Here is a 27,039-nt window from a genome sequence, read left to right on the forward strand (position 1 = left end):
GGAGTATTTACAAATGCCGCGTGATATTTTATAATCTGATAAACCCTAGCTGACGGATTACAAGAGGTATATATAGACGGTGACATCGATCCGTACCGCGGGGAACCTCGCTCCGCTCGTCAGAAGTTAGCCTCCCTTTAGAATAATTTAGATCACAATACAACATTATTAACGCCTTCAGATTTGCAACCGAAGGTATATCGTGCACGAGATTCATGCTCCAAGTCCAGATTTGGATGACAAAACCATGCCGTAGGATGTGTCTGCGATGGAAAGAGGATAATCTTCTGAGGCACGAAGCATTCAACAACGTGCACGGACCAAACCCCACACGACCCAAATCGTTCTCCTGTACAGTACGTCCACACATCCAACAATCCCCACGGTTGCGCACAACTATTATCCACCGATTTCCCTGATCGAACGGCCGTCAATCGTCGCCAGGAGAAAACAAAAAAAGGAACAATTCCGTCGTAGCCAAACAAACGGAAAAAGGACACCAAAAAAAAAACAAACTCCATGGTTGTCTTGTCCTCCTCGATCCCCCACCCGGCTGCCGTCTTCCCCTCTCCCCTCCGTCGCCGCCGCTCGCCGCGGCCTCCCCGCTCTCGCTCTTGAGTTGAGGCACGGGAGGGGGGTTCGTGATCCGGAACGGCGGGCGGCTAGCCTCGCCTGGAGATCGATCATGAGCGCCAGAAGCCTCGTCCGATCCCCGGTAAAACCTCCCGCTTCTCTTCGTTCGTTTCTTGGTTGTATCTTCTAGGCGTGGCAGTCTATTAGAATTGCGTTCCTGACTAGGAACGGGAGTGTGTTGAGGAGTGAAAGGTCCTTTGCCTTCTCGAGGTCAAGATAAATGGGGGAAATATTAGGAGGAGCAACTCAACTTTTCTTCTAAATTTTCTTATCTCCTCCTGTTTTTTTTCTTTTTCTGATCTCCTCCTGTTTTTCTATGCATTTAGGGTGGTTAGTTCTTTATTGTCCATGGGTGATGTGATCCATTATCCAGACCTCCTACCACTGGCTCTGGGATGTGTTTCTCGAGCTTGAGCATTGTTGTGTACTATAATCACTAATTGAAATGGGAATTTTTCTATGATCACAAAAGAAAGTACTCTAACATCTCATTGACACATACTAGGGTATTGCTATGCTGTGCGTGTGCCTACTGCATTAAGTTCTAACATAAGCTTGGAATACCCCTTCTCGAGCATCCCGTTGACCCAGAGCCTGCTCTCATGTTTTGTGCAGGTCTCCTGTAGTGCTGTAAATGAATGCTTCACCTATAATTCACGCCGTTCAAGAAGCTTCTACCAGTGTTCGAATGCCATGAAGTTGCAAAGGCCACAAGTCGCCCAGATGCTTTTGCCTCGCAAATTAAGGAAATCAACCCGATTGCAGACCTCCCTTTTCACCCAGAGGCAGATTGCATCAAACTGTTGCTCTGACCTTAGTACCACTTACACAGAGGAACTGCCCAACTATTTAGCAATTAATGTTTTGCAAGACCAATCGGACGCGAAACAAGAAAATATCCGCAAAGTTCTTGTCATCCTGAATCCTTATTCTGGGTTCCGTAGCTCCCGTGAGGTTTTCTACAAGAAAGTGCAATCAACGCTGAAGGTAAGATGTTCCTAGTTTTGCTATCGACAGTCAAAAACATGTATGCTGGTTTCAGCTAGAAAAATCTCGTTTCAGTTTCATAGGGACCATCTTAGTTTGTGTCAATATCCATTGAGGGTGTGTTGCGTCAAATCAGTTTTGTGAACTTATAAATAGCATAAGACAGAAGCAAAAAAAATAACCCTTCTGGTTTTTAAATGGTTGCATCTATGCCTCTTAGAACAGATGTTCTGTTACCTCTATACTTTTGTGTTTAAATTTTGATCCGGTGCAGCTTTCAGGCTTCGCAATGGAAGTTGTTGAAACAGCGTATGCTGGTCATGCAAAGGAGCTAGCCTCTACTGTTGACTTCAGTACATGCCCTGATGGTAATATCAATTGCATATTTCTTTTTGCAACTGCACTTCCATTTCATTGCTCAATTCTCTATATTTTCGATCTTTACAGGTATTATATGTGTTGGGGGTGATGGAGTCGTGAATGAGGTACTGCTGTCATTTCCTTTCATATGATTCTCACCAAACTGAGCTGGTCACACTTGTGCTTGGCTTCTCATTCACTACTACTTTGAAAGTTAACGTTCTTAGCACATACTCTCTGCTGATCTCCTTCAGATGTTATTTGGAGTTTTAACTGCTAAGTAGCACTCACACTTGTCCAAACTTTGTAAACACCAACACACGGTTGTTACACATTGCAGCCATTAAATTCTTTCTTAACAGAAAGAAGCTTCTGTAACCATTCAGCTAACTAGATATTTCCATACATTGAACAGGTGTTGAATGGTTTACTTGGTAGAGATGATTTGAACGAGGCACTTCAACTGCCCATCGGGATAGTTCCTGCTGGTTCTGATAATTCATTGGTGTGGACTGTTCTTGGCATCAGGGATCCTGTGTCGGCAGCAACTGCTTTAGCTAAGGTAATTTTATGTCAAAGTGTGATTTATAATTTTCATGGGTTTTGTTGATAATTAGACATACTAGGTTGTTCAACCGTGAAATGTCATTTTGCTCTTCTTTTCTCCCCCACGTCATATGTTAAGTATGACTGGATATTAATATGTAAGTCCCTACTTTTGTAGGGTGGTTTCACACCAATCGATGTGTTTGCTGTAAAATGGATCCAAGCTGGAGTTACTCATTTCGGTTTGACGGCTTCCTACTGTGGTTTCGTAGCTGATGGTAAATTTTCGTTCTTCTTTACATGTAAATCTGAAGTTGTGCATGTGATATCTTGACTCTTAACGCTCTGATTCCAGTGATGTTAATCCTTATTAAACTTAGAATTATAACCTAGCTAGATAACCTTATGTAACATATTGTCTCCAGCAACAAAGGAACAATTTTGTTCCTATTTGGCTTACCTGTTAACTAAGAATAGAAGAGACTTTACATATGATATTTGAAGTTCATACTTGTGATGTTTCTAGCTATGTAGGATTACAGAAAGGCTCATGGTTCTTATCTAGATATTTGAAAACTTGAAATGCTCCTCTGAGCACTTCTGTTTGTATGTAGAAGAAGACAGTTATCTGTACAGAAGATATCACTCGTGGTGAATACCTCTTATATTGATTGACAATAATACCCGGAAGGCCATAGTTGTAAATTAGCTGTGATATTACTACACGAATGCATCATGTCTTCTGAATTACCCGCCCATAGCTGTATTGGATGTGTCTATAGTCAACTTATAACCTCGGGTGTATTGTTTTTCTTTCAGTCATACAATTATCTGAAAAGTTCCGCCTGCAGCTTGGGCCCTTCCGTTACGTCATCGCTGGCCTTCTTAAGTTTCTGTCCCTGCCCCAGTACAGATTTGAGGTGGATTATATGCCTTTATCACCAGAGAGAAATCCTAAACCGAATTCATCGAATGAAAAAATTCATGACCAGCTTTCTGATGGTAGCAAGGTTAAGAGAAGTACACAAATGGATGGTAAGACCGGAGATAATTGGGTTACGAGGAAAGGGGAGTTTCTAGGCATTTTGGTTTGCAATCACTTCTGCAAGCCTGCCCAGGGGTTACTTTCGCCAGTTGTTGCACCAAAAGCTCAGCATGACGACGGCAGTCTGGACTTGATTCTTGTCCATGGAAGTGGAAGGCTCAGATTATTTTGCTTCTTTGTTGCCTATCAGTTCTGTTGGCATCTTCTACTCCCGTTTGTGGACTATGTCAAGGTATTGAAATTTCCGAATAATTCATTCTAACCACCTTGTTCACTTTGCTTGCAATGCCTATTCCTGGCAGGCAGACATCCTGGACCTGAATCTTGTTAGTCGTTATTTTCATAAAACTACTGGCATCTCATGAGACCGCTCAATCTACACCCTCACTTTATTCATTGCCGGGTTGAGTAATTACCTCTGTCCACCTGTGACACTCGGTTTTGCAACCATTCCTTGCAGGTAAAAGAAGTAAAAATTAGGCCAGTCGGCAGTACCCACAGTGGTTGTGGTGTCGATGGAGAGCTTCTTCAGGCGGATGGCCAACCAGAATGGCATTGCTCTCTGCTCCCATCACAAGGCCGGTTGCTTGGCCGGCATCCGAGAACTTAGAAGTAGGTTTCTAACCCATCGAAAAGTCATGCTGCCACTCCGAGCAATGCTGCAGCATACCCATTAAATTAGTGTGAAGGAGAGTATTGATGCAACTGTAAAATGTGTATTCTGCCATTGTTTTTCACCCATTTTTCCCAAGGTTGTAAATTAGGGGATGAACTCCAGATTCGCCGGGCCCAGTTGATGCGCAGCGGGCAGGTGTATATTCCAGGAAAATATGACTTCATTATTGTGATCGTCTGCCTTAAGTGAAGTGTAAACGACATATATTGGTTTCCATTCTCCATATATAGATGACCGAAATGCAGTTTATAAAGTCACCAAGACAAAAACAAGCTTAGCTCAATTCGGGGCCAGAAATAATTTAGACTATGAAAAATAGCTTTGTTTTCAGTGCACAGTTTACTCCAAGTATATTATATTTTGCCAAGGTTCCCATGTTAAAGACAACAAACCTCTGTTAAATTTTGCAAATGAAATTCCACAGTTTCGTTAGTTACACTGGTAAATGAAATATTTTCTCTGGTCTTATAAAAATTTGAGTCACCCTTATGAGATCAGTTCTTAGGTTGACCCCAAATTCCAGATTCCATGATTCTAAGGCCAATTATGTGCATCCAAACACAGTGTCAGTGAAAGTGGTAACATGTATTGCGGACCGAGCTACATACAACCCTTTATTTTAAAATACTCAGAATTTGTATTTCAAAATTTAAAAAATCTGAAACAAAATTCTAGGGGTAGTCAATGATGTATGCTACTAACGTGCAAAATCTCAGTACGTACGACTTTGTATTCTAGGGATTTTATCATTTGTGTATCCTAGAATATAAAGTTGTTCATATTGAGATTATACATGTTTTTAGTATACATCATTGGCTACCTCTAGAATTTTGTTAAAATTTTTTTTTTTAACTTTAGAATATGAATTTTAAGTGTCTAAAAATAAAGAGCTACATGTAACATGTCCTCCGTTCGGCCACTCTCCATGTATTGGTAACTTTTGATTAGTTTTTTTTTCTTTGGAAGTTGATTGGTTGTTTAGATTAGTGTAGAATTTATGTATTTTTATTTTGCATATGGTTAAGGACTATTATGACACAAAAGGATTTAGACAACTCTAGCAATGAAAAGGGAAGCTTCTTACTCTGCAATTTCGACCAGATCAGTGCCATCTCCGTCTGGTGTCAACAAGCTCGTTAAGGTTGGCTTTGGTGCTGTATACATGGTAAGGGCGCACACACCGATTATATTCAGAGCTTGGGGCTTGACATCGCAAAAGAGGCGCAGGGTTGATGGAGTTCAATTTACTTGTCTGGTGAACTTACTGAGCTGCTTGTGTCTACCTCAGCATTCGGCAGCCACTACATCTTCTACCAGACAAGCCCATGGCTCGTGCTTGCATTAGTGTTTGCAGGATCTCACTACTTCACTTTATTTGATTAGACAATACTACTTTGGTCACGGATTGAGAATATGCTAGCTGCCACATATCAGAACAAATATAAGATTGAAAGTTGGTTCCCTCCAACATTTCACATTAAACAACATTTCACATTCTCTCAACCCTATGAATCTATCTTCTTTTTTGCGGGGAACCCCATGAATCAATCGGCTAAAAGAGAAAACAAAAGTGCAAAGGATCAGGACAGTGCACCATGTAATATATACATGAGAGGAGAAGTGAACCCATACATTCAATATACATGCAACTCACACTTCAGCCATGTACTCCATTTCTGTTAGGAATGCACAGCTAGGGCATGAAGGCTTCACATGAACCACTTTCCAATTTCAGTTCATCACAAGAAATGCAATAGTGGAAATGAAAATACCTCCACGGATGGTTACCTATGATGATATTCAGACTGGCGATGCAAGCATGAACTACCAATTTGCAGTCCATAACTTCTAGCCAAACATGGGATATGATTGGCAAATGCCTATTAAATCCACATACCAGTACCAGAGTTCCCCAACAAAGAGATAGAATTGGCAGGGTCACAGCTTGTATACAACTTCACATGTTTGATTCCGGCAATCTAGTCTCACAAATAACTATACCCAGAAAATTTCGCTACCTTTTACAGTCCTAAGTTCATCTAGCCCACTCAATGTTCAGAACAAAAAAGAAACGAACATGAACAGTTTATTCTTAGTTACCCTTAACCTGAGGCCGTCAGCAACCTAGTCGTTTGATGATTGCATGGGTATGAGGTTTGACACAGTCAGCAGCACTAGGAGCTGGTGGCCGGAAAACTAATGATTTACAATTGTAATAAGCCCTGATTCAATACAGGCAATGTTCATAGGATGTGAACACCTCCTTCTCAAGCTCCAGCTGCTGAATTTGTCAGCGGTGAGCCAGTCGGTGATGTGCACGCAGCAAGATCCCGTTTGCTCTTGGACTTTTTCATCTTTGCTTTGAATCTGGACTTAACCATCAATGTGTCCACTGTGTTTGCAAAGTTGCCAATAGCCATTGCAATGAGCAGGATCCCACATACCACAACCTGTGACAGCATACATATATAGGTTATAACATGCTCAAATATGATAAATCCTGCTTGCATTAATAACAAAAAGTTTCTGACCTGCCACTCAGGGATGAGGCCTCTATGAGCTGTCCGAAGAAGTAAAAATCCAACATAACCCTCGAAGACCTAGACAAATAACAGGGAATCCAGATAATTGCCTCAGATACTTGTACACTCGTGAGAGTAAAATTATAACCTTTTTTAAGCGAGTAAATTATAACTTGACATTACAAGATCCAACACGCCCACTTGATAGCACAGAAATACTAATCTAAATAAATGACCTGATACTATATACTACGCAGGCAAACTAGGAAATTTTAGCACAAGACACAACCGGCATCATGTACCATATCAAAAGTAAATTATGAAAACAAAAACTACCATCAGAATAAATAATACCTGCAAGAGAAAGAGGACAGGACACAGCAGCAAGAGTTGACCCTCAACACCAGCAGTCTCTCCCCACACGACATCCATTCTCTTAGCCTGCCGGAAAAGAGAATTTGAAGTTATTACCTACTTTGACTAAAGTTAGAGCAGATGACTGTACAGGTAAATGGATGTAGCAGAAGAAACATATGGTGCTTAAATGCCATGCAACTAAATAGACGGTGCAAGATAATGTCAATTTATAAAGTTGATGAACATTCCGAAAATCTTCAAAACCACTGCTACTGATCAGGAAAGTTATAGGCTTAGAGCCACCACAGTGAATATGTAAGGAATCGGGTCTTTTGCCCTTTATCAGAATGTATTACCTTCCCCAAAGCAATCCGAGTATACAGTCTTTGACGCTGATATCTGTTCTGCAACATCATGGCAAAACCTTGCATTACAGCCCAGCACAGAAACAGCTCGACACCCCTCTGTGAAAAAAGATACATGTTAAGGCATGCTTTCATGTACAAGACAGAACAGAAAGATCAGAATGCATACCTGTTTACGTGCACAGTCAGGCTGTCCCTTAATTTCCCATGTGAGACTTACAAGAGCCATCAACATGGCACAGTAGTGATGGCATACCCACCTTAAGAGTACAATGAACTTTTGTTAAGTTCCAAAGAAACCAATGGCATTGCTGGTGCTTAAATGCAGAATGACTATGAGAAGAACAGACACACTCATAAAGAAAATGGCTTGGAAACATGTTACAGGTTATAGGCAGGTATTGGTCGCATAGTTCAGCAAGATAACTTAAAGCATCTGAATATCACAAAATTCCCTTGAAATGAGAGATAAAAATATGGGCTCATACTAAACATGAAAAAACTAAAGAACTAGGATCCAAACTAGTTAGTTATTATTCCTTACCAAGGACGGATATCACTTCCATTAACTCGCAATATGTTCTCCCGCAAAGCTAAAGTTGTATACAGGAATAACAGCCAAGCCTGTTAAACATAAGATAAGTTCAGCTGTCAGTTCATCTTTTGGAACATAGCATTAGTTTGCATTTGTACTGATATTCCCCGAAGTCCTGAACAAGCATCAGAATGTACCTGGTATAGCTGAACTGGCAATGCTGGAAAGCATCCATTCCATAACCATGACCTAAGAAACAACAGAATCATCGGAAAACCAAGGAAGACTACAGCAGTCCTATCCTGAAAAGGAGAAAAAGGGGAAAAAATTAAGAACTGCACAAGAGTTGTAGGTAATGACTAATGAGGATTATCTACACACAAAGACAGTTCTCCGCAAATCTAACATCAATAGCTAAAGCAAACTTCCCTCCATAGGAAGAGTGAGAAGGTCCTATGGAAAATTAATTGTCCTATTAACCGTTTCTGTAAATTTAGTTAAGTAAAGCCAAATATTTAGACTTGTAGTTACATATTTACATAAGCATATCAGAGCAGATAAATGTGACTTTCTTTACGTGAATAACTTGAAGATAATTAATTGATCAAAAGTTGCAAGTTAGACTGATATATAAACCACAGTTGACTCAACAGGGTCATATACATGAATGAGAACTTGAGAAGTATCTACAGGCTCATGGTAGACACAACTTGCACATTGCTCAGCTTGCACATCTTTCACTTTATGCAAGTTTTGAGCCACTGAATTATACCATTTCTCCTTAAGAATACTAGGGTAAAATGGAAGAGTGGATTTCAAATCCGCCTATCTATTGTAATCTCAGACACACTTGTAGCCAGCTTCATGTCAGCTAAGCCCTCATTTCAAAATACACTTGCTGCCTAGATATCAACGCCAATACCTAATAGTAGCACATTTTGCACATACCCTGTAGCTATTGTATTCCTCCTTCACCTTGAGCTGCACCTCCTTCCTTGCCCGGAGATTCACCGGTCCCAAGAGCAGCTTCAGGAAAGCGCCTATTAATAACCCCCCAAAACAGCAAAACGTTAGAAGAACAGAACCTCGCAGAAAAGAGAGGTACAGAGGAAATGCCAAAAACCCAATAACAAGATGAAGCTCGCGAAAGAGCCGCAATTACCATGCGCCTTGCTGGGGAGAATCGTGGCAATGTCGCCATCACTTATGAGGCACGCCGCTCGATCCAGGTCCTCCTCAACCTGCGCAAGCACAGCAAAGGGGGCCACAGCCCACAGACACATCAGGACAAGCAGAAACCATGCGCATTGCAACGATCAGCCAAATCAGCAGCGGCGGGCGGGCGGACGTGCGTAGTAGCAGGATGGTTCAGGAAGACCATGCTCGCTCCACGGGCACATTTTGGGGTACACCGTACACCACGAGGCCGAGATTTCCACGGCACGCCAGGCCAGAAGCCAGATGGCAGTTCCATTCCACGCACGCAGAGATCTCCCCCGGTGATCTGGCGCCGCGCGCGCGCGAGCGCGCACGGCGAGCAAGCCGCCGCGGAACCCTGGCGGCGCCAGACGCCCGAGCAGCGATCTCCTCGGCCATCCACCAACCAACCCACCGACCGACGCGCTCGCGCGCGCGCGGCGCACGCTCCGAGGACGACTAGGAAGCAGGCAGGCAGGCCGGGAGCGGCGAGGCGGACGGACAGGTTACCTTGTCGCTGTCGGCGCGGGCGGCGGCCCTGCGCAGCCGGGCGAGGTCCTCCCGAAGCACGGCGGCGCGGCGGCGCAGCGCCTCCTCCTCCGCCCACGTCCGCGAGAGCAGCGCCGCCGCCGCGTCCTGCAGCTCCCGCGCCTGCTCCGCCGCGCGCGCCGCCGCCTCCTCCGCCGCCCTCCTCTCCTCCCCCATCTTCTTCTCCAGTGCGGGGCTCGCCTCTCTCTGTCTAGCTGCTTGTCCCTGTCTCTATGACTGTACGGGTCGCGTGAGGCTGACGGGTGGGGCCTGCAGCGAGGCAGGCGTGGGTTGGTTTGATTTTGTGTGCTGAGTGCCGAGTGAGGCTTCCCTAGATTATTAATGCGGGTGCGATGCGATGCGATTTGGCCATTTCAGGTCTTCTTAAATAGACTTTCACTTCACGGCAAAGGGGAGGTGTGTAGATTTCCGTGCTTTGGTCAGATTTGGGACATCTTTTATTACTCTCTAAATAAAATTGTCCCCTAAGTTGTCCTCTAAGAACGTAGGTCAACATCCAAATTACTAAAATCGAAATAAGGTTTCAGTAAAATAGTATACACTCATCATGGTGTACAATTTTAGGTGGCCCAAATTCATTGCCACATCACTAGGAACCAAGTTCCCCTTCTTTATGCTTTTGAGATGTTTGTTTTGGCTTTGCTGTTTTCTTTTCTAGAGGCTTGGGGTGTCTTGTGGGAGATGCGGAGTGCGGCCATGCCTGGTGGCATGGCATGTAGGTGCTCTGTTGTCGATGAGGTGTGACGATGCTACGTGTATTTTCATGTGACGGTTTACCTTTTATAGGATTGTCGTGCTCATGTCACTAGCCGTGCACGTCACTATATATCAACGTGGCTAAAGCCTCAGCGACGCGACATGTTATCCTTGTATGTATTGGTATGTCGTGGTCATGATTGTGAATATGGCAGGTTATTGTATAAAAAAAGGTTTTATGACGCAGTGGTTTATCTCTATTGGGGTTTTCAGGCATAGTACGCGTGATTCGATGGTTATATCTTTATTGGCATTGTGTTCTTTTGTCGCTATCGGTCATTGCACATGACCAGTTGTCATGAAATAGAGATAATTTTTGTCCACTATCCACCTAGGCCAATTCATGAACCCCGCAACTTTACGTGTTATACTGAATCACACCAATTACACACAACTTTATTAAGTTTGAAGCTCTTTGATATTCACCTTATGGGGCCGTTTCTCTCATCGTTTACACCCAATTTGAACAAAACTTTTTATGCTATTTTCTCATCGTTTACCCCTCGTCTCATGGATCACTTACAGCTACACACACTAGAGAGAGATGCACCTAACCCCATACGCTGGTTGCTAACCACCATAAAACCATGTCAGATATTTTGCTCAAATGAAGAAGGAGATAGTCTATCAGACACTCAGATCCAAAGACATCAAGATATGTGTTGGATGTGCATTAATCAGTGTACCCGCAGTTATTTGCTACCTGAAGATCTATTAACACAAGGGTAAATTAATGGAAACGAGCATACAAGTGCACGAGTGGGGGCGGGGTAATTAAGCTGCCAACCTTTCGGCCACACGTACGTGTATTGATGCTTTCGTGATTCGTCTGGGTCTGGCCCAAACATAGATGACGTCTCTAGCCAAAGCAAAAGCGAAAATTGTTTTAGTCTTTTACTACTCCACTAGATAGAAATGTCAAACGTAAACAGCGATGGCTACTACACTTTGCAGAAGTGCGCGATTTAAAAAAATTATAATTTTTTACTTCCCCCAGTCCAAATAAATTGCCTCAACTTAGGAGTACACTTGTACTAGATATAGTACTCCCTGAATAAGACCATCGTTTTTCATGTTTTTTATTTGATCAAGAATTACTCAAAATATATAAAGGTAGTTTGTATATAATTAGCGTCATTAGAAAATATTCTAATACAAATCAACGATACTAACTACGTACGATATGATCAAGATTTTGTTTCTCAATTTTTAGGTCAAACTTCGTCTTAAAATACGTGTGCACCTTATTCATCAAAATGCTAGGCCGATCTTTATTAAGGAGGGGGATTACAACGTTTTGCTTTATCACCGAGGTGGAGGAAGAGAGAGCAAGCAGCTGACCCGGACATGCCCAGGCAGCTGAAGAAGAAAAGCATCCACAACTAACAACAGCAACTCCTTAAGGCTACCTCAGAAGGCCATGACACATTGACACGGCTAACCGTTCGCCGCAACGAGATCTCCTCTCTAATTCCTTAGAAAACGCTTTCTTCACTATGACGTTCTGGAGTTTATTTTCTTCCATATCTTTCTTTTTTTTTTTTTTGAAACGAGGGCAAAAGCTTTGCCCATTCATTGATTAAGCAAGGAGTTTACAAGAAAGAAAAGGTTTTAGACATAATACAAGTTTACTCTCGCGGCATCAAATTACTCAAATTTTTAGCACCTGCTAAAACCCAAAGCGTAGCTTCTTTTTTAATCCTCTCGAAGATGACTTGCGAAGGGGCGTGCTTGTTCTTGAAAACTCTATTGTTTCTCTCATTCCAAACCTCCCAAATAATGAGCATGGCAAGAGACGCCAAACCCTTGCGGTTATGCCCCGTAGATATCATGGTCCACCATTCCGGGAAGGAGAAACCCGTCCAACTATTGGCATGAGTAGTCGGAATGTCGAATCCATCTTTGGCCATGTCCCAGAGACGCAAGGTGAAGCGGCAATGGACAAGAAGGTGATCGACCGACTCCGTGCATTGTTTGCATAAAGGACAAACCCCACAGTTTGGCCACCCACGTTTTGCCAAGCGGTCGGATGTCCAAATTCTATTTTGGAAAGCAAGCCAGGTAAACAACTTAATCTTTGGGGGCGCCCACATCTTCCACATGGACTTGTATAGGCTTGAGAAGGTGGAACCCAGAAATTGCAAGTCGTAGGCGGACTTAGTGGAATAGTGTCCACTCTCGGTTAGTTTCCAAGTGATGTCGTCCTCAATGTTGTCATTGAGGTGGAAATTTTGTATGAGGCCCCATAGTTCCACAAATTGGGATAGATGCTCGAAAGAGAAGCCATCCCCCAAACCCACTTTGTGAACCCAAGCATTGTTTTGTAGAGCATGTGCAACCTTCCAATTCTTGCGCTTGGAAGAGGCAAAGATAAGAGGCGCGATCTCAATTGGCTTTCTCCCATCAAGCCAAGGAGCATGCCAAAAAGGAGTCTTCATCCCATTACCCACCGATGTGTCAAGATTACCGTGTCAAAGTCATGTCTTAGGTTCTTCGGCGCTATCTTCGTAGCGTGCAGTCACCACTCTTCAGTGTTGGCAGGCCTGGGTTAGTATAGGACTGCGTCTCATTCATCGAAACCTAGGTAGTATAGGATACTGGAGGGAGTAACATAAGTGGAATTATATGTTATTGTTTTGCGAAAGAAATATATGTAATTAACAGGCGAAAACCATGAAAATAAACAAATATGTCAACTCTTCCCTGAGAACAAGCTGACGTATTAACCCACTTACTTTGCAATTCACAGCATCCCAAAAAATAATCCCGGCATCAAGCCATCTTTCATACGTTCACTCTTTTATTCCAGAGAACTTCTATTCAAAACTGGAGGCAGGGGTCGATACTCCGTGGAGTGACTAGCACTCCACTAGCAATAAGAAACAAAAGGCAAAACTGGGCACACTAAATTATTTAACAATTGCGGCATTAGTAGGGTATAAGAAGATTATATGTCGTGTCAATTCAGTGCCACCCTTGGACGATAATGATAGATATACGTTTCAAAAAGATAGACAATGATAGATATGGAAGTGCTACGTCTACTTGCAAAGGTTACCTCTCAGCTTATCTCTTCCTCGGCACAAGGTTTTTCGCTGAAAGGGCACCAACTATGGAGCCCATAAATATATACTGTGCAGAAGCAAATAGAAGATGATATTTATGGGCGATGCTCTTTGAAGAAAAGGATAGGGTTTTTTTTCTTTCAAAATGCACTGGATTTTGAAAATAAAATGGTCATAAACCTTAGGCAGGTCGATTTGTGAGTGGATCCATTTATTTGTATATTTGCACAAGTTTACGGCATGTGATTGGGCGGTGTATATCCTCTCCGGTGCTTGCTAATGTAGCTTATGTTAGATTATTAGGCAATTTTCGTGTGAGTTTAATTACCGATAGCAACATTACAGATGCACAAACATACTTAACCATACACATCAGACTAAGCACATGCATCAGATCTGAACATGGAACAAGTAACAGTGCAAGGTAGGAGAGGGAAATCACGTACATCGCAACCGGAAAGGTCGCACCAGCAGCAGCAGCACCACCACCATGGGAGTTGTTGATGTCGCCCATGGTGTAGTCGGATCTGTCGATGAAGCAGCCGAACCGTCGATGAAGAAGACGAACAGCAACGAGCAGTCGCGCCGAGACGCTCCCCAAAAACCTTATCGCCCGTCTCCCGATGCAGGATCTCAACGGACGGAGTTTCGGAGGCCTGCTCTCCCGGACGGCTGTGCACGCAATCGCCGGGATGGGGAAGACTAGAGAGTAGCACAGCAAAAGGAACTTCACGAGAGAGATCTAAGAGTACTGTTTTTCAGATCTGATCGTTCTCCTTGTATAGCCTGGGAGGAAGCCGACCCGACCGCGTTGACACGCGTAGGAAGCCAGGACACGCGGCGAGCATGCACATGCAGGCCGACACGTACCCAAACAGTTGGTGCACCAAGCAAAAATTTAGGCTTCCTTGAGTGTGTCTCGAACTCGAACTCGAGTCACGAAACGCGACGTGCGTGACGTGACGTGCCGAGCCGAGGCGGGGCGGGTGGAGGAGGAGGAGTGCGCGAGGGCTCTTTCTATTTTCACTCACTTGGAAGGACTAGAACAGCAGCCCTTATATACCACTCCAACTCTCTCCCAACTAGCAATGTGGGACTAAACTTTGTCCCCCAAGGCTGTCCCAAGCTGCCAACGTGATGGGCCTTGAGATTTCAGGAATTGTAGATTATATGGGCTGCCTTATTGGGCTGCAGCCCATCTACATTTAACAATCCCCCACCAGATCTCATATGCACATCAGATGACACATTAGTTCCATTTACTGTTTAATATACCTGCACTTCAGTGGAGACTGTTAAGTTGAACTTCCACCTAGGCAAGGTGCTACGCTTGACTACAACTGAACAATTGACTGTGCCTTGAATTGTCAGTCTTTGTGCAGCAAGTTTCGCTCAATGCCGGCACGGTACTAGGCTACCATAGCCTTCCCCTCGGGTGGAGCTTATAAGTCATACTCCTCGGCCTTTCATGAGCTTACTAGAGATTCACCCAAATCTCCCACACTATGACCAGTAGTGTCACTCATATAGGTGTGTTCTTCAAAAGATCGCCCTGTAGGACGGCGTCTTCGCTCATCAAGAGCCGCTCAGAACACATTAAGACATTGTCAACCTGCCTTACAGTCGCTATGAGAGAATTGCATCTGCAGCGGAGTGGGAGTATTAAATTTTCTCTCAACTCAGTTGCTCCGGTTTGTTTTTCCAGGTCCTACTTCACGGAATTTCCGATCACATAGGTTGGGTTACCCCCTCGGCAACTCAAGTGGGTCTCAAACCCATCTCCCTCGATGCAAGGTCTATCATGTTTCTTGATAGTCCTTTTGTGAAAGGATCTGCCAGATTTTTAGCACTTTGGACATAATCCAATGCTATCACTCCGGAGTTCTTCAGTTTTCTGACAGACTTCAGTCTCCTCTTGATATGTTTGGAACTTTTCATATTATCCTTAGAACTTTTCACTTTGACAATCACAGTTTGATTATCACAGTTCATGAGGATGGCCGGTATTGGTTTTTCAACCATAGGCAAGTCCATCAAGAGCTCACGAAGCCATTCCGCTTCGACAGTAGCTGTATCTAATGCTGTGAGTTCTGCTTCCATAGTTGACCTCGTTAAGATGGTCTGCTTGCAAGACTTTCAGGAAACAGCGCCACCACCAAGAGTGAAAGCATATCCACTTGTGGCTTTCATTTTAGCATCAGAAATCCAATTGGAATCACTATACCCTTCAAGTCCTCTTGGATACCCGGTATAATGAATTCCATAACTCATGGTTCCCTTTAGATAGCGCATCACTCTCTCAAGAGCATGCCAATGATCATCTCCCGGGTTGGCCACAAACCGGCTAAGTTTGCACACAGCAAACGAGATATCAGGCCTCGTAGCGCAAGCTAAATACATGAGTGAACCAATAATTTGAGAGTATCTCAATTGGTCTCTAGTTGCCTTTTCATTCTTTCGAAGCAAGACACTAGGATCATAAGGTGTGAGAGAAGATTTGCAATCAGCATAGCCAAATCTGTTCAACACCTTCTCAACATAATGAGATTGCACAAGTGTAATCCCATTATTCTCATCTCTCAATAGCTTGATGTTTAATATAACATCAGCTTCTCCAAGATCTTTCATCTCGAAACACCGAGATAAGAAGGTTTTTACCTCCTCGATCACTTTGAGACTTGTCCCAAAAATTAGTATGTCATCCACATACAAGCATAGGACAACGCCCTCACCCCCACCATGGCGGTAGTACACACATTTGTCAGCTTCATTGACAACAAAGCCCACAGATGTCAAAGTTCTTTCAAACTTCTCATGCCATTGTTTGGGAGCTTGTTTAAGACCATACAAAGATTTCTTTAATTTACACACCTTTCTTTCTTGACCTTGTAGTACAAAACCATCAAGTTGTCCAACTCTCCATTTAGGAAAGCCGTCTTAACGTCCATTTGATGAACGAGAAGACCGTGTGAGGCAGCCAATGACAGTAGTACTCGAATGGTGGTCAATCTCGCCACAGGTGAGTAAGTATCGAAGAAATCTTCGCCTTCCTTTTGGGTATAGCCTTTGGCCACAAGCCGAGCTTTGTACTTCTCAATAGTACCATCAGCTCGAAGCTTCTTCTTAAATACCCATTTACATCCTACAGGTTTGCACCCATAAGGACGCTCAGATAACTCCCACGTTCCATTAGCCAAGATGGAATCCATCTCGCTTTGAACCGCTTCCTTCCAGTAGTCTGCATCAGGAGATGCGAGAGCTTCTGAAATGGTAGTTGGAGTATCATCCACAAGATACACAATGAAATCATTACCAAAAGACTTTGCAGTCATTTATCTCTTAGTCCTTGTGGGAGCTTCATTGTCATCTTCATCAGAATCTGAACTCTCATCATCAGATTCCTCATCAGACTCCATAGGAGTTTCATGTATTGGATCAGATTCCCAACTAGACATGCCATGCATATCTCTCATAGGGAATATATCCTCAAAGAATGTAGCATCTCTTGATTCAAAGATGGTGCCAACATTCATGTCGTCCACTCCAGATTTCACCACAAGAAATCTATAAGCAATGCTATGGGCAGCATAGCCAAGAAAGACACAATCCACGGTTTTTGGTCCAAGCTTTCGCTTTTTGGTGATTGGCAAATTCACTTTTGCCAAACAACCCCAAGTTCGTAGGTAGGAGAGTGTTGGTCTTTTCTTTTCCCATTCCTCATATGGGGTAATCTCTTTATTCTTGGTTGGAACACGGTTTAGGACATGACACGAAGTCAATATAGCCTCCCCCCACCATTCCTTGGACAAACCCGAAACATCTAACATGGCGTTAACCAAATCTGTTAGAGTACGGTTTTTCCTTTCCGCAATCCCATTGGATTGTGGGGAATTGGGAGGCGTCCTCTCATGGATTATACCATGTTCCGCACAGAATAAATTGAACTCATTAGAAAAGTACTCTCCACCACGATCGGACCGAACCCTTTTTATCTTTCTTTCAAGTTGGTTCTCAACTTCAGCCTTATAGATTTTAAAGAAATCAAGAGCTTCATCTTTAGATTTCAGTAGATACACATAACAATACCTAGTGGAATCATCAATCAAAGTCATGAAATATTTCTTTCCACCTCTTGTCAACTCACCATTCATCTCACATAGATCTGAATGCACGAGCTCTAGTGGTGTCAAGTTTCTTTCCTTCGCAGGCTTGTGAGGCTTGCGAGGCTGCTTTGCTTGCACACAAGCATGGCACTTAGAGCCTTTGACAAAGGTGAATTTCGGAATTAAACTCATATCAGCAAGCCGCGTCATACAACCGAAATTAACATGACAAAGTCGTGAATGCCAAACATTAGTTTCATTAACACTAGTTCTTACATGGTTCACAACATTATCACAGAAGTCTTCTAGAGAGAAGCGAAACATTCCCTCACATTCATATCCCTTTCCAACAAAAGTTCCATACTTAGACAGTACAACTTTATTGGACTCAAACACCAACTTAAACCCGTCTTTCATAAGACGGGAGCCACTAACAAGATTCTTCTTGATAGAAGGGACATGCAGCACGTTCCTCAGTTGCACGATCTTTCCCGAAGTAAACTTCAGATCTACCGTGCCAACACCACGAACAGTAGCATGTAAACCATTCCCTATCATTACTGAGGAACCTCGGGCCTGATAAGAGGTAAACATGGAGATGTCAGCACACACATGAACATTGGCCCCTGTATCAACCCACCATTCCGTGGGCTGAAACACCGAAAGAACAGTAGGTAACATATTACCATACCCTGTAGTTCCTTCCTCTGTGTTGCCAATGACCATGCTGACAGAATTTGAGTTCTGTCCAGCCTGACATTTTTTTCCTTTGCGTTGTGGACAACGATTAGCCCAATGGCCTGTCTCGCCACACACCCAGCAAGGATCTTTCTTCTCCGTTTTCCCCTTCTTCTTGAAGTTGGTAGTCTGGGAGACTCCCTTGTTCTTTCCCTTGGACTTGTGGGCATTTTTCTGTACCATATTGGCAGCAGAACGTCCATCGGTTCCTCCAGTGTGTTTGTCTTTTGCCCTCGCCTTCTCCTCAACATCCAGAGAGCCCATGATATTCTCAACAGAAAACTCATGCCTCTGATGTTTCAGGGAAGTGGCAAAGTTCCTCCATGAAGGGGGAAGCTTAGCGACAATGCATCCCGCGACAAACTTGTCCGGTAGCACACACTTGAGAAGCTCGAGTTCCTTTGCCATGATCTGTATCTCATGAGCCTGTTCTACTACAGATCGGTTTTCAACCATTCTGTAGTCATTGAACTGCTCCATAGCGTACAGTTCACCTCCGGCATCGGCAGCACCAAACTTAGCGTCCAGTGCATCCCACAGTTCCTTCCCATTTCGGATGTGCAGATAAGCATCGACCAACTTGTCTCCAAGCACACTTAGGACGGCACCCACAAAGATTACGGTGGCATCCCCGAACGCTTTATCCTCGTCAGGAGTAAGCGGACCTCTGGGAGTACCTTCCGCAACTCGGTGCACGCCCATAGAAGTGAGCCACAAGAGGGTCTTACTCTGCCATCTCTTGAAATGAGAACCCGTAAACGGGCTCGGTTTGAGCGCAGCAGCAAAACCAGACGGTGAAAATTGCCTAAGCATATAAGGTTTTTGGATTGTTAGATTATTAGGCAATTTCCGTGTGAGTTTAATTACCGATAGCAACATTACAGATGCACAAGCATACTTAACCATACACATCAGACTAAGCACATGCATCAGATCTGAACATGGAACAAGTAGCAGTGCAAGGTAGGAGAGGGAAATCACGTACATCGCGACCGGGAAGGTCGCACCAGCAGCAGCACCACCACCACCATGGGAGTTGTTGATGTCGCCCATGGTGTAGTCGGATCTGTCGATGAAGCAGCCGAACCGTCGATGAAGAAGACGAACAGCAACGAGCAGTCGCGCCGAGACGCTCCCCAAAAACCTTATCGCCCGTCTCCCGGTGCAGGATCTCAACGGACGGAGTTTCGGAGGCCTGCTCTCCCGGACGGCTGTGCACGCAATCGCCGGGATGGGGAAGACTAGAGAGTAGCACAGCAAAAGGAACTTCACGAGAGAGATCTAAGAGTACTGTTTTTCAGATCTGATCGTTCTCCTTGTATAGCCTGGGAGGAAGCCGACCCGACCGCGTTGACACGCGTAGGAAGCCAGGACACGCGGCGAGCATGCACATGCAGGCCGACACGTACCCAACACAGTTGGTGCACCAAGCAAAAATTTAGGCTTCCTTGAGTGTGTCTCGAACTCGAACTCGAGTCACGAAACGCGACGTGCGTGACGTGCCGAGCCGAGGCGGGGCGGGCGGAGGAGGAGGAGTGCGCGAGGGCTCTTTCTATTTTCACTCACTTGGAAGGACTAGAACAGCAGCCCTTATATACCACTCCAACTCTCTCCCAACTAGCAATGTGGGACTAAACTTTGTCCCCCAAGGCTGTCCCAAGCTGCCAACGTGATGGGCCTTGAGATTTCAGGAATTGTAGATTATATGGGCTGCCTTATTGGGCTGCAGCCCATCTACATTTAACAATCCCCCACCAGATCTCATATGCACATCAGATGACACATTAGTTCCATTTACTGTTTAATATACCTGCACTTCAGTGGAGACTGTTAAGTTGAACTTCCACCTAGGCAAGGTGCTACGCTTGACTACAACTGAACAATTGACTGTGCCTTGAATTGTTAGTCTTTGTGCAGCAAGTTTCGCTCAATGCCGGCACGGTACTAGGCTACCATAGCCTTCCCCTCGGGTGGAGCTTATAAGTCATACTCCTCGGCCTTTCATGAGCTTACTAGAGATTCACCCAAATCTCCCACACTATGACCAGTAGTGTCACTCATATAGGTGTGTTCTTCAAAAGATCGCCCTGTAGGACGGCGTCTTCGCTCATCAAGAGCCGCTCAGAACACATTAAGACATTGTCAACCTGCCTTACAGTCGCTATGAGAGAATTGCATCTGCAGCGGAGTGGGAGTATTAAATTTTCTCTCAACTCAGTTGCTCCGGTTTGTTTTCCCAGGTCCTACTTCACGGAATTTCCGATCACATAGGTTGGGTTACCCCCTCGGCAACTCAAGTGGGTCTCAAACCCATCTCCCTCGATGCAAGGTCTATCATGTTTCTTGATAGTCCTTTTGTGAAAGGATCTGCCAGATTTTTAGCACTTTGGACATAATCCAATGCTATCACTCCGGAGTTCTTCAGTTTTCTGACAGACTTCAGTCTCCTCTTGATATGTTTGGAACTTTTCATATTATCCTTAGAACTTTTCACTTTGACAATCACAGTTTGATTATCACAGTTCATGAGGATGGCCGGTATTGGTTTTTCAACCATAGGCAAGTCCATCAAGAGCTCACGAAGCCATTCCGCTTCGACAGTAGCTGTATCTAATGCTGTGAGTTCTGCTTCCATAGTTGACCTCGTTAAGATGGTCTGCTTGCAAGACTTCCAGGAAACAGCGCCACCACCAAGAGTGAAAACATATCCACTTGTGGCTTTCATTTTAGCATCAGAAATCCAATTGGAATCACTATACCCTTCAAGTCCTCTTGGATACCCGGTATAATGAATTCCATAACTCATGGTTCCCTTTAGATAGTGCATCACTCTCTCAAGAGCATGCCAATGATCATCTCCCGGGTTGGCCACAAACCGGCTAAGTTTGCACACAGCAAACGAGATATCAGGCCTCGTAGCGCAAGCTAAATACATGAGTGAACCAATAATTTGAGAGTATCTCAATTGGTCTCTAGTTGCCTTTTCATTCTTTCGAAGCAAGACACTAGGATCATAAGGTGTGAGAGAAGATTTGCAATCAGCATAGCCAAATCTGTTCAACACCTTCTCAACATAATGAGATTGCACAAGTGTAATCCCATTATTCTCATCTCTCAATAGCTTGATGTTTAATATAACATCAGCTTCTCCAAGATCTTTCATCTTGAAACACCGAGATAAGAAGGTTTTTACCTCCTCGATCACTTTGAGACTTGTCCCAAAAATTAGTATGTCATCCACATACAAGCATAGGACAACGCCCTCACCCCACCATGGCGGTAGTACACACATTTGTCAGCTTCATTGACAACAAAGCCCACAGATGTCAAAGTTCTTTCAAACTTCTCATGCCATTGTTTGGGAGCTTGTTTAAGACCATACAAAGATTTCTTTAATTTACACACCTTTCTTTCTTGACCTTGTAGTACAAAACCATCAAGTTGTTCCATGTAAATTTCCTCGTCCAACTCTCCATTTAGGAAAGCCGTCTTAACGTCCATTTGATGAACGAGAAGACCGTGTGAGGCAGCCAATGACAGTAGTACTCGAATGGTGGTCAATCTCGCCACAGGTGAGTAAGTATCGAAGAAATCTTCGCCTTCCTTTTGGGTATAGCCTTTGGCCACAAGCCGAGCTTTGTACTTCTCAATAGTACCATCAGCTCGAAGCTTCTTCTTAAATACCCATTTACATCCTACAGGTTTGCACCCATAAGGACGCTCAGATAACTCCCACGTTCCATTAGCCAAGATGGAATCCATCTCGCTTTGAACCGCTTCCTTCCAGTAGTCTGCATCAGGAGATGCGAGAGCTTCTGAAATGGTAGTTGGAGTATCATCCACAAGATACACAATGAAATCATTACCAAAAGACTTTGCAGTCCTTTGTCTCTTACTCCTTGTGGGAGCTTCATTGTCATCTTCATCAGAATCTGAACTCTCATCATCAGATTCCTCATCAGACTCCATAGGAGTTTCATGTATTGGATCAGATTCCCAACTAGACATGCCATGCATATCTCTCATAGGGAATATATCCTCAAAGAATGTAGCATCTCTTGATTCAAAGATGGTGCCAACATTCATGTCGTCCACTCCAGATTTCACCACAAGAAATCTATAAGCAATGCTATGGGCAGCATAGCCAAGAAAGACACAATCCACGGTTTTTGGTCCAAGCTTTCGCTTTTTGGTGATTGGCAAATTCACTTTTGCCAAACAACCCCAAGTTCGTAGGTAGGAGAGTGTTGGTCTTTTCTTTTCCCATTCCTCATATGGGGTAATCTCTTTATTCTTGGTTGGAACACAGTTTAGGACATGACACGAAGTCAATATAGCCTCCCCCCACCATTCCTTGGACAAACCCGAAACATCTAACATGGCGTTAACCAAATCTGTTAGAGTACGGTTTTTCCTTTCCGCAATCCCATTGGATTGTGGGGAATTGGGAGGCGTCCTCTCATGGATTATACCATGTTCCGCACAGAATAAATTGAACTCATTAGAAAAGTACTCTCCACCACGATCGGACCGAACCCTTTTTATCTTTCTTTCAAGTTGGTTCTCAACTTCAGCCTTATAGATTTTAAAGAAATCAAGAGCTTCATCTTTAGATTTCAGTAGATACACATAACAATACCTAGTGGAATCATCAATCAAAGTCATGAAATATTTCTTTCCACCTCTTGTCAACTCACCATTCATCTCACATAGATCTGAATGCACGAGCTCTAGTGGTGTCAAGTTTCTTTCCTTCGCAGGCTTGTGAGGCTTGCGAGGCTGCTTTGCTTGCACACAAGCATGGCACTTAGAGCCTTTGACAAAGGTGAATTTCGGAATTAAACTCATATCAGCAAGCCGCGTCATACAACCGAAATTAACATGACAAAGTCGTGAATGCCAAACATTAGTTTCATTAACACTAGTTCTTACATGGTTCACAACATTATCACAGAAGTCTTCTAGAGAGAAGCGAAACATTCCCTCACATTCATATCCCTTTCCAACAAAAGTTCCATACTTAGACAGTACAACTTTATTGGACTCAAACACCAACTTAAACCCGTCTTTCATAAGACGGGAGCCACTAACAAGATTCTTCTTGATAGAAGGGACATGCAGCACGTTCCTCAGTTGCACGATCTTTCCCGAAGTAAACTTCAGATCTACCGTGCCAACACCACGAACAGTAGCATGTAAACCATTCCCTATCATTACTGAGGAACCTCGGGCCTGATAAGAGGTAAACATGGAGATGTCAGCACACACATGAACATTGGCCCCTGTATCAACCCACCATTCCGTGGGCTGAAACACCGAAAGAACAGTAGGTAACATATTACCATACCCTGTAGTTCCTTCCTCTGTGTTGCCAATGACCATGCCGAGAATTTGAGTTCGTCTCCATCGACATTTTTTTCCTTTGCGTTGTGGACAACGATTAGCCCAATGGCCTGTCTCGCCACACACCCAAATGAAGGATCTTTCTTCTCCGTTTTCCCCTTCTTCTTGAAGTTGGTAGTCTGGGAGACTCCCTTGTTCTTTCCCTTGGACTTGTGGGCATTTTTCTGTACCATATTGGCAGCAGAACGTCCATCGGTTCCTCCAGTGTGTTTGTCTTTTGCCCTCGCCTTCTCCTCAACATCCAGAGAGCCCATGATATTCTCAACAGAAAACTCATGCCTCTGATGTTTCAGGGAAGTGGCAAAGTTCCTCCATGAAGGGGGAAGCTTAGCGACAATGCATCCCGCGACAAACTTGTCCGGTAGCACACACTTGAGAAGCTCGAGTTCCTTTGCCATGATCTGTATCTCATGAGCCTGTTCTACTATAGATCGGTTTTCAACCATTCTGTAGTCATTGAACTGCTCCATAGCGTACAGTTCACCTCCGGCATCGGCAGCACCAAACTTAGCGTCCAGTGCATCCCACAGTTCCTTCCCATTTCGGATGTGCAGATAAGCATCAACCAACTTGTCTCCAAGCACACTTAGGACGGCACCCACAAAGATTACGGTGGCATCCCCGAACGCTTTATCCTCGTCAGGAGTAAGCGGACCTCTGGGAGTACCTTCCGCAACTCGGTGCACGCCCATAGAAGTGAGCCACAAGAGGGTCTTACTCTGCCATCTCTTGAAATGAGAACCCGTAAACGGGCTCGGTTTGAGCGCAAAGAAGAAACCAGACGGTGAAAATTGCCTAAGCATATAAGGTTTTTGGATTGTTAGATTATTAGGCAATTTCCGTGTGAGTTTAATTACCGATAGCAACATTACAGATGCACAAGCATACTTAACCATACACATCAGACTAAGCACATGCATCAGATCTGAACATGGAACAAGTAGCAGTGCAAGGTAGGAGAGGGAAATCACGTACATCGCGACCGGGAAGGTCGCACCAGCAGCAGCAGCACCACCACCATGGGAGTTGTTGATGTCGCCCATGGTGTAGTCGGATCTGTCGATGAAGCAGCCGAACCGTCGATGAAGAAGACGAACAGCAACGAGCAGTCGCGCCGAGACGCTCCCCAAAAACCTTATCGCCCGTCTCCCGGTGCAGGATCTCAACGGACGGAGTTTCGGAGGCCTGCTCTCCCGGACGGCTGTGCACGCAATCGCCGGGATGGGGAAGACTAGAGAGTAGCACAGCAAAAGGAACTTCACGAGAGAGATCTAAGAGTACTGTTTTTCAGATCTGATCGTTCTCCTTGTATAGCCTGGGAGGAAGCCGACCCGACCGCGTTGACACGCGTAGGAAGCCAGGACACGCGGCGAGCATGCACATGCAGGCCGACACGTACCCAACACAGTTGGTGCACCAAGCAAAAATTTAGGCTTCCTTGAGTGTGTCTCAAACTCGAACTCGAGTCACGAAACGCGACGTGCGTGACGTGCCGAGCCGAGGCGGGGCGGGCGGAGGAGGAGGAGTGCGCGAGGGCTCTTTCTATTTTCACTCACTTGGAAGGACTAGAACAGCAGCCCTTATATACCACTCCAACTCTCTCCCAACTAGCAATGTGGGACTAAACTTTGTCCCCCAAGGCTGTCCCAAGCTGCCAACGTGATGGGCCTTGAGATTTCAGAATTGTAGATTATATGGGCTGCCTTATTGGGCTGCAGCCCATCTACATTTAACAATCCCCCACCAGATCTCATATGCACATCGATGACACATTAGTTCCATTTATCGTTTAATATACCTGCACTTCAGTGGAGACTGTTAAGTTGAACTTCCACCTAGGCAAGGTGCTACGCTTGACTACAACTGAACAATTGACTGTGCCTTGAATTGTTAGTCTTTGTGCAGCAAGTTTCGCTCAATGCCGGCACGGTACTAGGCTACCATAGCCTTCCCCTCGGGTGGAGCTTATAAGTCATACTCCTCGGCCTTTCATGAGCTTACTAGAGATTCACCCAAATCTCCCACACTATGACCAGTAGTGTCACTCATATAGGTGTGTTCTTCAAAAGATCGCCCAGTAGGACGGCGTCTTCGCTCATCAAGAGCCGCTCGTAACACATTAAGACATTGTCAACTCCGCCTTACAGATCGCTATGAGAGAATTGCATCTGCAGCGGAGTGGGAGTATTAAATTTTCTCTCAACTCGCTTGCTCCGGTTTGTTTTCCCTGTGTCCTACTTCACGGAATTTCCGATCACATAGGTTGGGTTACCCCTCGGCAACTCAAGTGGGTCTCAAACCCATCTCCCTCGATGCAAGGTCTATCATGTTTCTTGATAGTCCTGTTGTGAAAGGATCTGCCAGATTTTTAGCACTTTGGACATAATCCAATGCTATCACTCCGGAGTTCTTCAGTTTTCTGACAGACTTCAGTCTCCTCTTGATATGTTTGGAACTTTTCATATTATCCTTAGAACTTTTCACTTTGACAATCACAGTTTGATTATCACAGTTCATGAGGATGGCCGGTATTGGTTTTTCAACCATAGGCAAGTCCATCAAGAGCTCACGAAGCCATTCCGCTTCGACAGTAGCTGTATCTAATGCTGTGAGTTCTGCTTCCATAGTTGACCTCGTTAAGATGGTCTGCTTGCAAGACTTCCAGGAAACAGCGCCACCACCAAGAGTGAAAACATATCCACTTGTGGCTTTCATTTTAGCATCAGAAATCCAATTGGAATCACTATACCCTTCAAGTCCTCTTGGATACCCGGTATAATGAATTCCATAACTCATGGTTCCCTTTAGATAGTGCATCACTCTCTCAAGAGCATGCCAATGATCATCTCCCGGGTTGGCCACAAACCGGCTAAGTTTGCACACAGCAAACGAGATATCAGGCCTCGTAGCGCAAGCTAAATACATGAGTGAACCAATAATTTGAGAGTATCTCAATTGGTCTCTAGTTGCCTTTTCATTCTTTCGAAGCAAGACACTAGGATCATAAGGTGTGAGAGAAGATTTGCAATCAGCATAGCCAAATCTGTTCAACACCTTCTCAACATAATGAGATTGCACAAGTGTAATCCCATTATTCTCATCTCTCAATAGCTTGATGTTTAATATAGCATCAGCTTCTCCAAGATCTTTCATCTCGAAACACCGAGATAAGAAGGTTTTTACCTCCTCGATCACTTTGAGA

General features: G+C 44.3%; 2 protein-coding genes across 2 annotated transcripts; one reads left to right on the plus strand and one right to left on the minus strand.

Annotated features, from left to right (window-relative positions):
* The first annotated feature begins 513 nt into the window (after positions 1 to 513).
* LOC127314803 (sphingoid long-chain bases kinase 1) lies at positions 514 to 4,500 on the plus strand. Its single transcript, XM_051345331.2, has 8 exons — positions 514 to 715; positions 1,249 to 1,620; positions 1,895 to 1,988; positions 2,068 to 2,105; positions 2,396 to 2,542; positions 2,705 to 2,804; positions 3,346 to 3,803; positions 4,032 to 4,500. The coding sequence occupies exons 1-8, from the start codon at positions 686 to 688 to the stop codon at positions 4,179 to 4,181; spliced, it is 1,389 nt and encodes a 462-aa protein (XP_051201291.1). The 5' UTR covers positions 514 to 685; the 3' UTR covers positions 4,182 to 4,500.
* Positions 4,501 to 6,173: 1,673 nt separating this feature from the next.
* On the minus strand, positions 6,174 to 10,088 carry LOC127314804 (uncharacterized). The gene is made up of 10 exons (XM_051345332.2): positions 9,734 to 10,088; positions 9,189 to 9,267; positions 8,975 to 9,066; positions 8,224 to 8,328; positions 8,036 to 8,115; positions 7,661 to 7,751; positions 7,483 to 7,590; positions 7,124 to 7,210; positions 6,779 to 6,847; positions 6,174 to 6,697 (listed from the first exon to the last, which is right to left on the minus strand). The coding sequence occupies exons 1-10, from the start codon at positions 9,926 to 9,928 to the stop codon at positions 6,515 to 6,517; spliced, it is 1,089 nt and encodes a 362-aa protein (XP_051201292.1). The 5' UTR covers positions 9,929 to 10,088; the 3' UTR covers positions 6,174 to 6,514.
* Between the last annotated feature and the right edge of the window lie 16,951 nt (positions 10,089 to 27,039).

This window comes from Lolium perenne, chromosome 7, assembly GCF_019359855.2.
Source record: "Lolium perenne isolate Kyuss_39 chromosome 7, Kyuss_2.0, whole genome shotgun sequence".
Classification (NCBI taxonomy): Eukaryota; Viridiplantae; Streptophyta; class Magnoliopsida; order Poales; family Poaceae; genus Lolium; species Lolium perenne.